Consider the following 17374-nt stretch of genomic DNA (forward strand, 5'->3'; position numbering starts at 1 on the left):
AACTGTACAGATGATTTCCATTTGTGTAAGTGGAAGCCATCTTAAAAAGTAGTTATTTATTTACAATGTATTAGGTAATAACGTAGATGAGTCTGCCACCAATACAAATGTACATAATCAAAGAGTAACTATTTTTTCTTCATTTACTTTGACTTATTGTAGACTGTGTGCGGAAGTTCAAGTGTTGTCAGATAAGCATAGAAGAAGGCAAAGGGAAACTCTGGTGGAACTTGAGAAAAACTTGCTATAAGATAGTGGAGCACAACTGGTTTGAAACCTTCATCGTCTTCATGATTCTACTCAGCAGTGGGGCACTGGTAGGTGACATGTGATCTGCTCCTTTTCCTTTACTGAAACTCTTTAGTTCCCCCCTCAGGGAACCTCTTGTTACATTTTTTTTTAAATATGGTGCTTGTGAAGTAAGAGACATTGTGTGATATTCTTAGCACAGTGCAAGGGTCACTAAATAGCAATTTTTATTTTTGTGGAGTAGGTCTCAGATTGAATCAAACTCAGATTATGGTTTCTTGTAATATTTAAAGAAAGATATTTCTGACTTTGAGTCAACAGAGGCAGTTCTTATTAAGAGTAATCAATTATGCAGACATGATACGGGATTATCGGCTAAATATCAAACTGCTTAACATAAGCTCCATTTTGCAGGGAATTCACTTGTCTTGTTCATGCTGATTCACTAGTGCCAGTCACAGTAAATAGCAAATAGTAGACTGATTTAATTACTGAGGAGGAGTAGCAAAGTGAAAACATTAAAACTTAATTTATGTCCGATTTCATTCAATGGAAGGGTCAGTTTAGTCAAAATATTAATTAATGTATGAAAATAGTGTGACCTGTTTTCCCATTTGGCGATATATATATGGCTGCATTTCTTTTATTTTTCAATTAGTCACTACAGGGTTTGGCGAGTTGATTTCATTAGGATTATAGTCTTGTATCTGAGGCGTCTAAGTTTGTCTCTAATACGAATCCTGCCTCTTGCCGTGTACTTAAGCAAAGAGGGTCAGCCCTGTATTCAAATGCCAATAGAGAGGGAACTCCGAAGTCTCACCAGTAACTAGTGCCTTTGCTCTCTTAGCTCTTGGTTCTCAATTATACTCAGTCAAATCTCACCAAAGTGCGGGCACAATGGCTGTCTTCTGAGGGGCTTCCAGCTTCAACTATAAATTGAGCTGCAAGGACTTTAGGCCTTTGTGCCCTGATCACAAGCCCAGTTTCCCCTTTTCTCTAAAAAAGAAAATTATCTTTTGTCCTTAATCCAGACCAAGGTATCGTGATAGCTTTTCCTATAAGGGGATTGAGTTGGATAAATGATCTTTTCATTCTAGAACACCCAGAGGCTCCTGAAAATGAATTCTCCATGGTGTCCCAAGAGCTCTGCAAAATGTCGCAGAGCAGAGCAGAACACAGGGAGCTTCCTCACGTTCCCACATAGGTGCCCACATTGAGCGAGAGAAATAGAGAGGAGAAAGGGGTAATCTTCTGTTCCTCTTTCCTCAGCTATCATGGCTACCATGGGAATAGTGGTCCTTGTCTCCTTGCCTTACATTTGCATTACTGAGAGAAAGCATTCTAATGTAATGAACAGAGCAGATCTACTCACAGAAGACTTTCTGTCTCCTGCTGTAGAGAGAAGCACCTGATATTCTCTCAGGGTTTTTAAGCTCTTTGGGATGTTCCGATACCCAAATTGAAAAATTATTTGAATTCATTGGTTGACTGAAGTGTGCCTGCAGGTAGACCCCAAAGCCAGTGCCACCATGGGGAACATGAAGCCTTCCAGACACAGGCACCTGAGACGAGGCTTGAAGCAGGTTTGCTCTATTAAGACATCAACTAGAGACAGTTTATGACAACGAAATTCCATGGAATTTTCTCACTCACAGGCCTTTGAAGATATATATATTGAGCAGCGAAAAACCATTAAGACCATGTTAGAATATGCCGACAAAGTTTTCACTTATATATTCATCCTGGAAATGCTTCTCAAGTGGGTCGCATACGGTTTTCAGATGTATTTCACCAATGCGTGGTGCTGGCTGGATTTCCTGATTGTTGACGTGAGTGTTCTGCACTTCCGTGTTTCATTCCATTGCCATGTGATGATCGTTCTAGCAATGGTGCCTGGCACACAGTAGGCACTCAGTAAATACTTGATGTAAATATAAATGACGATTCCAATTTTCCCAATGAGTAGATACCCCCCAATTTTTTAATTTAAATTCATATACTTTCACAGGTCAAACAGTCAAATGCTGCCTTACTGTACTTATTGATTTCATTTCAAATTAATATTTAAATTCCAAATTATACAGAATAATATATTAATGTAGAAGTTTTGCTTTTTTCACTCTTACATTTGACACAATAACCGTATTTAAATGCCTCACGGTTATCTTTGACATTAATATTTTTGTCATCACCAGAGCCTGTTGAGAAGTGTTTGTCCCACAGATGGGTTACTAACTACAGAGAAACTTGAAAGTCAAAAAAGCAGGAGACACACTTGATTTGTATGATGGTTGAAACAGATTAGCTGTGGGTCACTTATTTAAAAGTTTTATTAATCTGCACTGGTGTTGAACCTAAAGTGAGATGGAGTACCAAAATATAAAAGTCTTTAAAAAAATTGAATACAAGGTTACTTTGTGATTTCTGAGGGAGAATTTTAAAGATCTCATCTTTTATTCACAAATATAAAATCTTAATTGAACAAAAGAATTAAAAATCGTTTTCATTTAGTTCTGGAGATTTGCTTCCTTTAAAAAAAAAGATTTTATTTATTTATTCATGAGAGACAGGGAGAGAAAGAAGCAGAAGGAAAAGCAGGCTATGCAGAACTCAATAGCAGGACCCTGGGATCATGACCGAACTCCAGGCAGACGCTTAACCGACTGAGCCTCCCAGGCACCTTGGAGATTTACTTCTTAAATACCTCTTAAATTAGTAGTCCATTCAAAATGGTTAAAAAGAAACTTAGAAGCCTTTGTCTAGAAAAGACTAGGCAAGCCAGTGGGGACAGAGGACTGGCACACGGGGACGTGACAGGATGATGTGCTCAGCTAACAAAGGAAGAGGATGATACTGGAATTTGCAAAAAAGCACAAGTGCTAACTAGTGCATTTATTTTATTTATTTATTTATTTGAGAAAGAGAGAGAGTGCATGAGAAGGGGAAGGGTCAGAGGGAGAAGGAGGCTCCCCACCAAGCAGGGAGCCCGATACAGGACTCAATTCCGGGACTCCAGGATCATGACCTGAGCCAAAGGCAGTAGCTTAACCAACTGGGCCACCCAGGCACCCCTAACTAGTGCATTTAAAGATAATATTTTGTTGATTGTGATTCCTTGTAAATAAAAGACATACATTTAACTGGAAATATTTTGATATATTAAATTTACATATCATGCCAGCAAAATAAAAAAAGGACCCTTTCATGGAGAAAGGTATTTTTTACAGTTTCAAATGAAAAAAGTATAAACTTTTAATTCAATTTGAATTTTCCAAGCATCAAACAGAAGAAAAAAATTATAGGAAAAAAGAGTTCTTTGAATTTAAAAGAGAAGAGTATCTTTGTTGTGTTTTTTCCTAATCCATCTACAGCAAATGTACTATTTATTTTAAAGATTTTTATTTATTTATTATTTGACAGAGAGACAGCAAGAGGGGAAACATAAGCAGGGGGAGTGGGAGAGGGAGAAGCAGGCTCCCTGCCATCAGGGACACCAACGTGGGGCTCGATCCCAGGACCCTAGAAACATGACGTGAGCCAAAGGCAGACGCTTAACAACTGAGCCACCCAGGCGCCCCTACAGCAAATGTACTATTAAATATAATATATAATGCTACATGTAGAATTACATGAAAAATTTCCTGGCTATAAAGGAAGACAATAAACAAATACTTAAAACCACATATGATTGGATATTATACAAAGGAAAAATATACCAAGACTATAACCCTTCTTTTATTTGTATAATTGGATTTATGGTTGATACTTTTTCCTTATTTTATCTCAATGTAGTTATGAAACATTGGAAAGTTTATAATAAAAATATCTGATATGTAATGTATCCTTATAACATTAAAGGCATTAAATCAATATGACCTGAATATAAATAAATTCTTAGGAGAAATCCAGTTCCCTTAAGCTAATACTGAGTGTATCTTGATCTTTACCTTCTTAGATTTAAGAAAATTATGACAATATGCTAAATGCACCAATTCTCTGCTTTGTATCACATACATTCTTGATCATCTGTTTTGTTATGGAAGATACAAATACGAAAGTCATTTTTCTAGCTTGTGGGAACTTCGAGTGGCCTAGTGAGGATAGATACCTATATAACGAGAGGATGACATCTATATTAGAAGTGCCATTCACTTTGCTAAGGAAGGAGGCAAGGCTTTGTGAGGTAGTGCCCTTGTGAGCTGGCATTTAAGGCCTGAAGACATCAACAGATACAGATAAGGGGAAGGACACCAAAGCATTAAGACAATGCATGCCAATCAGCGCCTGTTCAAGCAACAAATAATCCCTGACAGTGAGAACAGTGCCACGGGGTGAGGAAAAGTATTTTCGAATTGGATGACAAGGTAAGCAAGGTAGGTTGGAGAAGAGTTTAAAGAACCTGTGATGCCATCCAAAGAGATGTAGGCCTCTGATCTAGTTCAAGAAGAAGCCACTGAAGCATTATTTCTGGAAAGTGACATGAAAGCTTGTCCTTTTAGGGAGAGAAATGTTGGTGCAGTTGTGAATGACGAAATAGAAAGAGGATTTTTTAGAGACCAAAAGACTAATTAGGAGATCATTCCACGAAGAGGAGAAAGCATAATTGTATCTCCTCATGTTTAGCTACACAAGTCACATAAAATTGGGTATTTCACCATTTCTTTTAGTTAGCAAATAAATACTGCCTCTGTTCAGAATTTTTTTTTCTTATGTCCTACATTTATCTTTCATCCTTTAATTTATGCTTATGTCTTATTGATTCTGTCTTCAGGAAAGATGAAGTAGTCCAGGTCCTCATATTTTATATACAGAAAATCTTCACAACAAATGATAATCCAGTAACTTTATTTTTCAATTATTAGTGAAGAGAGGGCTCAGAAGCCGTAAAATTAAAAGTTTAGATTTTAGGGGTGCCTGGGTGACTCAGTCAGTTAAGCATCTGCCTTTGGCTCAGGTTTTGATCCCAGCGTCCTGGAATCGAGCCCCATACAGGGCTCCCTGCTCCATAGAGAGCCTGCTTCTCCCTCCACCCTTCCCTCCTGCTTGTGATCTCTCTCGCTCACCATCTCTCACTGTCTCTCAAATAAATAAATAAAATCTTTATTAAAAAAAATTAGATTTTAAGAAAAACATATAAACAACTTAAGATAAATTTTTGTAGCCATTTTTTGCCAAATTTAGAGGTTTTTTTCTATTTCACATTGTATGTGCAAAATTGATTTGAATAAGTTTTGTAAAAATTTTTTGTGCTTTATTTTTCTTAAAAAGTATTTTTTTCAAATGTCCATTAACACCATATTCTTAGAAGCTCTATTACACATCTATTTTTACTTATTTGCTTTTGAAACTCAAGTGTCCTTTTGGACAAAATACCTTTTCTTTGATTATATAATTTTAATGAGATTTCTATGTATTTTCAAAGGAAATCAGACATTTCTGTGCTACCTATGACAGTTGTTCTTTTCCTTTTTAGTTGACATTTTTAGAATTTCTATCAACCTACATTAGTCAGTCTGTATAAATGACTAAAACCATTGTCTGGCAACTTCTAATTAGTCATACTAAAATCTCAATTTTTCTTTTTTTTGGGTTAATTATTTTAATTTGACCTAATTCATGGTTTGATGCCCTCAGACCAAAGTTGACAGGAAGACAAAGCCACTATTTTAGAGGCCTACATCTTTCTGACTGTGTTTGTGTTCAGATTAGCCAGTGGTTTCCTTAGTTCACCTGTGTACTTACACTAAGTGTTAGTCATCTTCTTTTTAGGTCAGCTAAATAATATGAGAGATGATAAAAATTTACAGATCTGTAGATGAAGATTGCATTTCAATGGCATTCGTTTTCTTGTTTTACATTTAATTTTTAAAAATCTGTTCTTATCAAGAATCTTGAAAAAAGAACATAGCTTCTTTCTCATAAGTTAATGACAGTGGTTCTCAAAGTATGGCTCACAGACCAGTATCTTTAATCTTACTTGGAAACTTGAAGATTCTCAGGCCCCACCCCAAAACTGCCGAATCAGACCCTGCCAGTAATCTGTGTTTTCAACAAGACCTCCAGGTGATTTTGACACTCACTAAAGGTTGAACTGGTTTATTACAGAGCAAGGTTGAACTGGGTAAGCATTTTTGTCTGTAAATGAGAAAACTGCATTGCTTTCTCTGTATAGGTCTCATTGGTTAGCTTGACTGCAAATGCCTTGGGTTACTCAGAACTTGGTGCCATCAAATCCCTCAGAACACTAAGAGCTCTGAGGCCACTGAGAGCCTTATCCCGGTTTGAAGGAATGAGGGTAAGACCGCATGCCTTAGAATTTGCTGGAATTATAATTGAGAACAGACTGACATTTTGTACCTCAGAAATGACAAATCCATGGAGATTTATATCTTATACATTCATACTGACATAACCTACCAATCAATATGTGTCAGACATCTGTAAACTTGACACTGCTGGAGACGCTCGCAGAATAGAATGTCTAAGTGATTGCTTCTAAGTAGATTTTTCACTCTGTGGGAAATCTCTATCATGTCGTATAGACTTCCGATGTGAGTCAAGATTAGTTATGTTCGTTCCATTTGTAAATGTGCGGGAAATTCCACTGACTGTAATTTAAAACCCCAAAGAATTCCTCTTCGTTTCTTCATTGCTTTATATGATGTGTTTGAGCCTTTTAAAATCTGAATCTGGTCCTTTAGCTTTCAAACACAGGCAGAGGTAGCTAAAAAGTAGGTCATAATGTGGAAATCTAATACTCATTTAGAAAGGTGGTATAAAGGAAGAAGGAGGAATTTGTACTGCCATTTGTCACCCGTCCAAGGCACAAAACCTGAGACCACACACCCTCAGCACAGAGGAAATGATGACATCCTGTCTCTGTGGATTTCGCTATTCTAAAAGAAACTTTTAGAAAATGATGATTTTTTTTTTATAATTTGAAAGTAGTTACTGGGGCTTTCTCTGAATGTTGCAAACCTAAACAGAAATGAATGATGTGTGTAGATGTGTGTGTTTGTGTTGTGCTGAGAGTTGCATAAAAAGAAATTGTTAGCTGTTAAATTCTTTTCACTTTACCACTTTAAAATCACTGTTTTTGCAGTAGTAGTTTTAATTTTAAAAGGGCAAACTTTCAGTACTAGAATAACTTTCATTTTTTCTGTACCAAATTTGCATGGATAAGGACCTAAATTCCCAGTTGTTCCATACATCTGACTATCTTGGAAAACACATGTATTATTTCTTTGTTCTCCAGTTTTTTGTTTTTTTTTTTTTAACTCTTGCTACCAGAATCTCCTTGTATTTGCAGAACATTCGTTGTAGTGAATTTAAAAATGAACTGTTAGGTCTACAAGTACCTCTGAATCATCAGAGAGTTGAAGTTCTTGTAGAAACAACACTGTAACCGTACCAAACCCAAGTCCTGATTCTTTTTTTTTTTTTTTTTTGTAATTTTATTTTATTCTTTTTTCAGTGTTTCACGATTCATTGTTAATGCACCACACCCAGTGCTCCATGCAATACGTGCCCTCCTTAATACCTAGCACCAGGCTCACCCATCTCCCCACCCCTTTCTTCTCCAAAACCCTCAGAGTCCACAGTCTCTCATGGTTTTTCTCCCCCTCCGATTTCCCCTAACTCACATCTCCTCTCCATCTCCCAGTGTCCTCCGTGTTATTGCTTATGCTCCACAAGTAAGTGAAACTGTATGATAATTGACTCTCTGCTTGACTTATTTCACTCAGCATAATCTCCTCCAGTCCAGTCCATGTTGATACAAAAGTTTGGTATTCATCCTTTCTGAAGGAGGCATAATACTCCGTTGTATATATGGACTATATCTTCTTTATCCATTCGTCAGTTGAAGGGCATCTTGGCTCTTTCCATAGTTTGGCAACTGTGGCCATTGCTGCTATGAACATTGGGGTACAGATGGCTCTTCTTTTCACTGCATCTGTATCTTTGGGGAAAATACCCAGTAGTGCAATTGCAGGGTCATAGGGAAGCTCAATTTTTAATTTCTTAAGGAATCTCCACACTGTTTTCCAAAGTGGCTGCACCAACTTGCATTCCCACCAACAGTGTCGGAGCCAAATCAATGTGAATAATTTTCCAGTTTGTCGCTCCAAGTGCTAAAACATTCCAGGGAGATGGAATCTGACCCATTGCTTCACTGGGAACACTGTGGTCAGGGATAAGGATCTGGTTTTTATAAATGGACAACTTCAGCCCCTTAAGTCCTAAGACATAGTCTGAATGCTTAAGAAAATGTGTCTGATACAAGGCATAAATGGCATTATGTAGCTTTTTAAATTTTTTCCTAATAAAAGTACACTCTACAGGAGAAAAAAAAAACAACACTGTAATACATTCTTTAGAGGTTACTTTCATTCAAAATACTTTAAAATATTATCTGTTACTGAATAGGCTCCAGGTGCTAATTTGTAGATGAGTTGTGCCTGATGCCAAATACCCATTTGGTATGGTTGTTGTAAGATGTTGTTACTCATATGTATTTATGTGTGTATGTACGTATGTATGTATGTGTTGTATGTACTTTTTACCCCATAAAGGAGTTGAGGAGGATAAATACATGTATTTATTATATTTTACATGCCTGCTCATTGATAAAGTTTATTGCTAATGTAGGTTAGGTGCACTTGCACTGAACAACATTCTTAGCTGAACATTTCCTTGAGGGATAATTTTAAAAAGTGCTGAAAAATGTTTCCTGAAAGCCCTGGCTAACTGAGAAAGCTACAAGTAACAAAGCCATTAAGTGAAAACCCTAGGCTCAAATTGCAATGCTTTATGAGAATTTTCTTCTGAAAGGGATTTCCCAAAGGAGGATCAGAAAAATGAAACAACTCACCCAAAGGTGCACAGCTAATTTGTGATGTAAACTGGAACACAGAGCTCCTGACTTCCAAACCCTTTTCTCCTTGGCACATATTCAATTTCCATGCTCTAATCTCTTCACTCTGAAGTTTTAGCTGACTACACTGGCTTATACTTGCTTTCTCAGAATAACTATTATTAGTGTTCCCTTTTGCTCTGGAAATTGACCCTGAAGTGTTGTTCTCTTTTACTTTGAAATTTTGGATAGTAAATTTTATGGTTTACAAATTTTTAGAAATTGTGATATTCTGCGCTGACACTATTTCTATTGCCCTGTCACTATTTGTGTTTATAATTAGTTCCATTCTTCGATGAAAATTTGCTCTGTGTATCTTCGTACCTCTTGAGAAAACATTCTATGATATAAAATATATTTTATATCATTCTGAACTATAACTGTAAGAGTCTTTTATTGGAACTACAAGATACTAGTTTCTGCTCAATATTTAACTTTAGAAACAGATATTTTTTCTGTCATTTGGCTGCTGTTCTTTTAATAGTGTTCCAACATGATTGCTGAGTTTTCACTTATTTTGCCTTCTCATTTCTGTGCCAGGTTGTTGTCAATGCTCTTTTAGGAGCCATTCCATCCATAATGAATGTACTTCTGGTTTGTCTGATCTTTTGGCTAATATTCAGTATCATGGGAGTAAATCTCTTTGCTGGCAAGTTTTATCATTGTATTAACTACACCACTGGAGAAATGTTTGATGTAAGTGTGGTCAACAACTACAGCGAATGTAAAGCACTCATAGAGAGCAATCAAACCGCCAGGTGGAAAAATGTGAAAGTAAACTTTGATAATGTAGGACTTGGATATCTTTCTCTGCTTCAAGTAGTAAGTAACCACTTTATTGTTCTCTGTGATGTATTATTGAAGTGAGTCTGAAATCTCCTTTCTCAATATTTCCAAATACATACTTCCTCAAGCCCATCTGCCTAGATTCTTTCTAATCATCGCTGAACTATCTTTTCTGCATCATGCAGGAAACTGGACTGCTCTGCAAAGTTTATGGTCTTTCAGACTAGGCATTAGCTACCACAGCACCAGTCCTTTGTTACTGAGATTTCTATGAAGGTCCGCAGGCTTTTACCTTACCCCTACTCTGAGCAAAGTACAGGCACTGGCCCTAGTGTGGAGAAGTGTGTGTGTGGATGGGGGGGAGTGATCGATTTCTGTACTCCTCAGCTACCAGACAGTACCAAACCCTCATCAGGCCTTCATCCACCCAATCTTGACGACGGCCGTAACTAAACTCCCCACCTTACATCTGTCACACAGACATCTACTCTGATTCCCCCCTTTCCTGCCTCTTGCTTGAACTTCTTCAGATACGGTGTTTATTATCCTGCAAGTAAAAATCTTCTATCAAGTCTATGATGTCTGTTAGAAATTCATAAAAATCCATTCAGCTTCTCAACCGACCACCCCCTGAGATGATCCACCTCCATGACACCCAATGCTATATGAATATTAGGGGGAAGGACAGATCCCGTGGTTCTAAGGAACTGAAAAAAAAATGTGTAAAACTTGTTTTTATGTGCACGTATCTGCACAAAACCCACAAATATTTAAAAGAGTAAATTGCAGTTGAATATGTTTGTTTTCAGATTAGGCAACTACTTCATCTTATGGAATAATTGCCTCAAAATAGTGTAATCAACAATATGGAGATTTTTCAAGAACAAATCTTCATGATTAGTGATTGGTGGTAATACCATTTAGAAAAGAATAAGGATGGAAAGCATTAAAATCAATGCAACATATTTTTCAACTTGTCTGATGTGATTTTATCAAATTTCATGTTATGTTCTTATAGATATGTCAGAGTCAAAGATTGTTGATAATTGCTTTTATGGTAGCATATTGTTAAAATCTACCATGATATAATTATAGATTTACGGAAGAATGTAAAGTTGAAGTATTTTCCATGCATCTATTATAAAACTTTGCCCAGATTTCAAATACTAACCTCAAACTTTTATGAACCTGTTTTTGAATGATTGAATTGATCAATCTGATACTGAACTTCTTTTCTAAAATTATAATTTGTAGGGAAAAAATTAAATGGTATGACTTTTTTACAGGCCACATTTAAGGGATGGATGGATATCATGTATGCAGCTGTTGATTCACGAAATGTAAGTCTGTTTAGAGAGTAGCGTGTCTAATGTGATCCAGTGAATATTTCCACAGTGTTGTAATTTATTAATAAATAAAACAATGGATCAATGTATAGAAAATATCTATATTACAAAAACAAAATACTCAACTTCACATTATTTTTTCCAAACTTTGATTTGAATGTTTTTCTCTGCTTACTGTACATCTTCTAGCACACCTTTTCTAATATCTAGCATGGTACCCTGTACTTAAAATTCTGTTGATTTTGCAAAATGAGACATTTTATTTCCGGCTCTGATTTGTGGCCATTTGTGCATTAGAAACCCTCAACATGCACTTTCTTCATCTGTCACAGATTTCTTCCATCTTTTTATCTTCCCTATAATAGGAAGAATCTGGCTACTGGTGGGAAAAAAACCAAACAGAAAACAAACAAAAACTTCACAGTGTTTCTGGGAAGTGAGATTTTGTTATAGGTAGAAAGGGCCTTCACAGTCTGCCTTACACACCTCAGCACTTTTGAAAATTTTGTACAATTTTCATTAATTTTTCACTATTCAACAATGGGGAAGGAAATCACATTTTGAAAAAAAAAAAAAGAGATTGGCTTCTGGTATATTGCCAGAACAAAGTAATTAAATTTGAAATGTTATTTTCCTAGCACCAATAGCCAGGTGGTAGCTAAGAAAGAATTCCCGAGTTGTTGGCTTTTTAAAAATTTTTTTTTTAATTTTTTGTCTTATTTAAAAAAAGAGCAAGCATGAGAACGAAGTGCCCTGCATTGTATCTTTGTGAGTGCTATCAGGAATCCCAGTCATGGGTTTTTTTTTTTAATAATACTAATTATTTACTACTTATTACTACTCACTCTACCAAGGGCTTTCTTACACTATCCCAGTTAATCTTAAATAACAACGTTTATGCTGTGGCTGATATTAACTGCATTTACTATTGAAGCAAATAGGCTCAATGTGGTAAGTGGTAGTACATGTTTTTTAACTCTGACCACGAACAATGGGCTCATAACCACTTTCTTGTATGGTAGTTTCCTACCTCTTTTGACTAATTCATTTACAGTTCTCTCTACCTTCCTTAGCAGCAGCCTGATACGCAACTTTCTTTTGGTTCCTTCCTTAGTAACTCAGCAGACAGTATCTGCTACATAACTCAAGCACTTACAAACGATGAAATCCAAGTGGATACTAAAATTGTGAAACTATACATTTACCTCATTGTCAATATTAAAAATTATGACAATACCAAGTATTGTCAAGGACAAAGGGCAATAAGAACTCCTATGTAATACTGACCGGACAAAAGAATAAATATTTCTTCTAAGAAGTTGGGCATTATTACATTATTCAATAAAATTCAAGATATTCTTTAACCCTGCAATTTCATTTTTAGCAATATATCCTACAGAAACTTGTTCACATGCATAGCAGAGTCCATGTACAAGAATGAACATAACTTTTTGAACTAGCAAAAAACTGGAAACAACTCAAAAGTAGTAGAAATGGACAATAATTGAATGTTATACAGTGAGTACAGCATACATAGCAATATAGATGAATCTTAAAATACAACAGTTATAACAAATGTATCCACTATACAAAATACAGACAAAACTAATCTAAGAATGCTTACTTACCTGTTAACTCTAAAGAAAAAGCAAGGAAGGAATTACCATAAAATTCAGGATAATGATTGCCTCTAGCAGGGATTATAGAGTTTATGTTTGGGAAGGATACAGCAAGGGTTTCTGAGTTCCTGACAATGTCCTGTACCATGAGACTCACTTTATAACAATTTACTACTACATTTTACACTTAATGTGCTGTACACTTTTCTGTATGTATTGTATTTAATTTTGAAATGTTTAAAAATATCATATCACTGTTCACGGTATACACACATAAATGAAATAAAATCTCATCAAAGAATAGGTACTTTTACAATATTTCTAATATTTTCCATTTTACTCTATACCATTAGAAAAACATATCATGTTGGCCATTACCCTCTAAATTGATTTGCTGACACAATGGGTCATTACCTGTATCTATTACCACCTGTGACTGGTTAACTGAATTAGTTAGAACAATATTCTGTGAGACCTGAGATATAGATCACAACCAAAGCTCACCCAGTTGTCACTCTTTTTTTGACCAAAAGTGTGCTGGATAAGACAAGGCATCATTCTTACAGAAACTGCACCTAAAGCCTACTAAATAGGATGAATCTTAGACTCATTTACAGAAGGGAATGATCCTACAGATGTACCCAGATCCACACATACAGTAATAATTCTAGCCTATGAAAAGAAATGTGTAATAGAAAGCAAACCTTTACACTTACTATAGGCCAGGCACTGTTTCTTTAAGCTCTTTTTATATATTAATATACTTAATCTTCCCAACTACCCTCTGAGGTTAAGGTTCTGTTATTTCCATTTTATAAATGAAAAACCCAAATCAGAGAGAATAAATTTTGAAGGTTTTAACATAATATAGTGTGACTCAAACATCTCTTCTGCAGGAAGGGGAAATCCTGACTTTGCATACCCTGTTGGAAGTCTTTGCCTGTAAGAGAAAGTGCAGTCATAATCTAGAAATTTATTGGGTGAAATTAATTTTAATTATCTAGACTTTTCCGTGAGTTGTTTCACTTTGTCAAGTCAATGACTGGTCTTGCAGGACTCTTCAACAAGCACAATAGTGTTGATGTTTCATAAAATCTGTTTAATGCTTGATCTTTTTTTTCCATTTCCAACAATTGAGACATGCTTTGCGAATTGAAAATTAGCTGATGTCTTTTTTATAAAACAAGTAGTGGTCCTAATAGTTATCATTCCTTAATATTTTGTAGGTAGAATTACAACCCAAATATGAAGACAATCTGTATATGTACCTTTATTTTGTCATCTTTATTATTTTTGGTTCGTTCTTTACCCTGAATCTTTTCATTGGTGTCATCATAGATAACTTCAACCAACAGAAAAAGAAGATAAGTATACTAAGCCTTTATCTTTATTCTAAAATGTTAAACATCTCATACTGGTTCTTTTTAGCTCTAAAATGCAATCAGCTAAAAGAAGGAATATAAAATTCTGAAATTATTTTGAACTATTTAATCAATTGCAGTATTTGAGTAATTGCTAATTCAGATAGCATGGATTGATATTTTTAGTATAGAAATATGACTGATTAATATATAATAATTTATAGATGGAATACATGCATCTGTCTTTGTAAATACAAAAATTAACAACACTAGAATAGCATGTGGAAGCCAATTTTCACACGACGACGAAGTGGATTTTCTAGCTAGCAAAGAACATGATTTTAACAAGTTTTGTTTTTATTTCTTTACTTTGGAGGTCAAGACATTTTTATGACAGAAGAACAGAAGAAATATTACAATGCAATGAAAAAACTGGGTTCAAAGAAACCACAAAAACCCATACCTCGACCAGCTGTAAGAATAACATGTTTTCTGAAATAAGTCTATCAGAGAAAGACAATTATTAAATGATCTCTCTGATAGAAGGAATTTGAGAGGCAGAGTGGGGCTCGTGGGGACTAGGGAGGGGAAAAAAATGAAACAAGATGGGACCGGGGAAGGAGACAAACTGTAAGAGACTCTTAATTTCATGAAACAAACTGAGGGTTGCGGGGGGGCGGGTAGGGTCGGGAAAGGGGTAGGGTGGTTGGGTGATGGACATTGGGAGAAAGGTATATGCTATGGTGAGCTGTGAATTGTGTAAGACTGATGAATCACAGACCTATACCCCTGAAACAAATAATACATTATATGTCAATAAAATAATATGCTTTAATTCCCAGAAAGATCTGCTATTTATCACTTACACAGTCCAAATTGCCAGATACTAGTATTTTTGTGAATTTGCAAAACAAAATTTTTATCTTAGCCTAAGTATATGTGATATATGTCATATGCACAAAATATATAATATAGGTATAATATATATGCATATAAAATATATGTAAATAAAAAAAATTCACACTTATATGCCAATAGCATTACCTAGGATTGATGTCAATGAGGAGCTTCTAGTAATGTAGAGAAGAAAACATATGCATACATACATTGTGTGGAAATAGTGAATGTTCACAGAGTGCAGTGGGGACCAATTGAAATAATCAGTACATCTCAGATATGCCCCATTTTCTATCCCACTCTGGTGATTACATGGAATCATTTATGAAACAAGTCACAGGTTTTGTTTTTTTCTGGTTTTAAAAATATTTCATATTTTCCCCTAGCATCTTGCTTCTAAATCTGATAACATCATTCTCTTCATGAATTTTTATGGCTATTCTAATTATATATTTGCCAAAAGTTGCTTGGTTGCCACAGGAAATTGTTGTCAGGAGAAGAGCCCTTTAGGAGAAGGGCAGTGCTTGTGTGAAAGCCCTGAGGTAGGAAGGCCAGTGAGGCTAGAGAACAGAGGGAGGGCTCACTGGGATGTGCTGAGAATGAAGAGGTTAGGATGGGCCAGATTTTTTTGAACTTTGTAAGCCACATTAAAAATTGTCTCTATCCTTAGAGCATTGGGGAACTGTAGAAGGGGACCTGGTCATTCTCTGTTTTGTAAAGATCACTCAACCAGTATTGATAGGGACAATGTGTATGCTTTGTAGCCTTATTTGGAGCTGTTTCAGAGGTAGCTGTTTGAGAGGTAGCCTGAACCAGAGTGGTGTGGAGATGAATTAGAGTGGGTGGATTTGTGAGCTGTCACTGGAGTGAAATTTAAAGGTTTTCTATTAATTGGATATGGGAGACAAAGAAGGACCCAACAAAGAGAACTTAAAAGTTTCTGCCATACACGCCGGATGACCAGTGTCATGCAGGATATGAAGAAGGGACAGCATGGAGAAAAAAATTAGAGATGCTAGCTTGCAGAATCTGGCAATCGAAAGGAGATGGGGGGAAGAATGAATATCTAGAAGTAGTAAAATAAAGTTTCTTTTTTTTTAAGGTTTTTTATTTATTTGACAGAGATCACAAGTAGGCAGAGAGGAAGGGAAGCAGGCTCCCCGCTGAGCAGAGAGCCCGAGGCGGGGCTCGATCCCAGGACCCTGGAATCATGACCGGAGCTGAAGGCAGAGGCTTTAACCCACTGAGCTACCCAGGCGCCCCTAAAATAAAGTTTCTTAGGATTTGTTTGGAGAGAGGTTTAGGTTTGAAGCAAAGCAAGAGTTCTGGAGAAGAAGAATGTGAAGAGAGGGAATATAGAATAAAATCACACATAATATGTAGGTCAAGAATAGAATGGTCTAGGTTAGATTTAAAGGTGAGAGGGACTGAGTCCTCTAATGAATATGGAGTAATATATGAAAGTGTGAAAAGTCAAGATAATATGAATGCAAAAAGAAGTAGAAGATTTCTTTACACTGATTTTGATGCTCTCAAAAAAGAAAAGAAGGCGAAAGAATAGAGTATTTTTTAGAAATTTGGAACTATCCTGGAACAAGTGAGGGATAAAGGATTCCTCATCATTGTCAAGGGCCAAGATGAAGTGAGAGAACATAAATCTTTGGTGAACAAGGCTGCCAGGGTTATGTAGCTTCCTTCAGCGTATACTACACCTTGAGGTTTAAATTGGAGATAGTGATTAGTGATTGGGGATTGGAGTTATACATCAAAGTGACCCATTGGAAAATTACATGAGCAGAAAATCTAAGGAGCTTTTCATTGATTAAAAAAAAAAAAACAACAACAAAACAACAACAAAAAAAAACCCTTCTGATTTTAAGGAGTTTTGAACACACTACACTCTAGGTGCTCTATCTATGAGAAAAATGACACTGCTCTGTCTTTGCAAAGCCTTCAAACAACTAGAAGAGAAAACTAAAATCAAATAAACAAGAGCAAACCATTTGCAATACAGTGGCATCGATTTTATGACAAATGTAAACATGAAGTTTTCTGAGGACACAGAGTGCTTAAAACTTCAAATTGAATTTACAGTCACCAGAGAAGGAGTGAGGGAAGTCTGTTTCAGTATACAGAGACAAGACAACATGACACAGTGTCATCTGCAAACTTTATTAAGAGGGATAGGAAATATCAGAAGGG

General features: G+C 36.0%; 1 protein-coding gene across 5 annotated transcripts in view; it reads left to right on the forward strand.

Moving 5' to 3' along the window:
- The window catches only part of LOC116880903 (sodium channel protein type 2 subunit alpha), a 140546-nt gene that overhangs the window by 116124 nt on the left and 7048 nt on the right, over window positions 1-17374 (forward strand). For all 5 annotated transcript variants that reach the window (XM_032880338.1, XM_032880337.1, XM_032880340.1 and 2 more), the window contains 7 exons: window positions 163-317; window positions 1905-2078; window positions 6422-6544; window positions 9704-9985; window positions 11236-11289; window positions 14141-14278; window positions 14645-14749. In XM_032880338.1, coding sequence (XP_032736229.1) covers window positions 163-317; window positions 1905-2078; window positions 6422-6544; window positions 9704-9985; window positions 11236-11289; window positions 14141-14278; window positions 14645-14749 — 1031 coding nt within the window. The remainder of the gene's footprint in view (window positions 1-162; window positions 318-1904; window positions 2079-6421; window positions 6545-9703; window positions 9986-11235; window positions 11290-14140; window positions 14279-14644; window positions 14750-17374) is intronic.

The sequence above is a fragment of the Lontra canadensis genome, unplaced genomic scaffold, assembly GCF_010015895.1.
Source record: "Lontra canadensis isolate GAN:19392208 unplaced genomic scaffold, GSC_riverotter_1.0 scaffold69, whole genome shotgun sequence".
NCBI classification, from domain to species: domain Eukaryota; kingdom Metazoa; phylum Chordata; class Mammalia; order Carnivora; family Mustelidae; genus Lontra; species Lontra canadensis.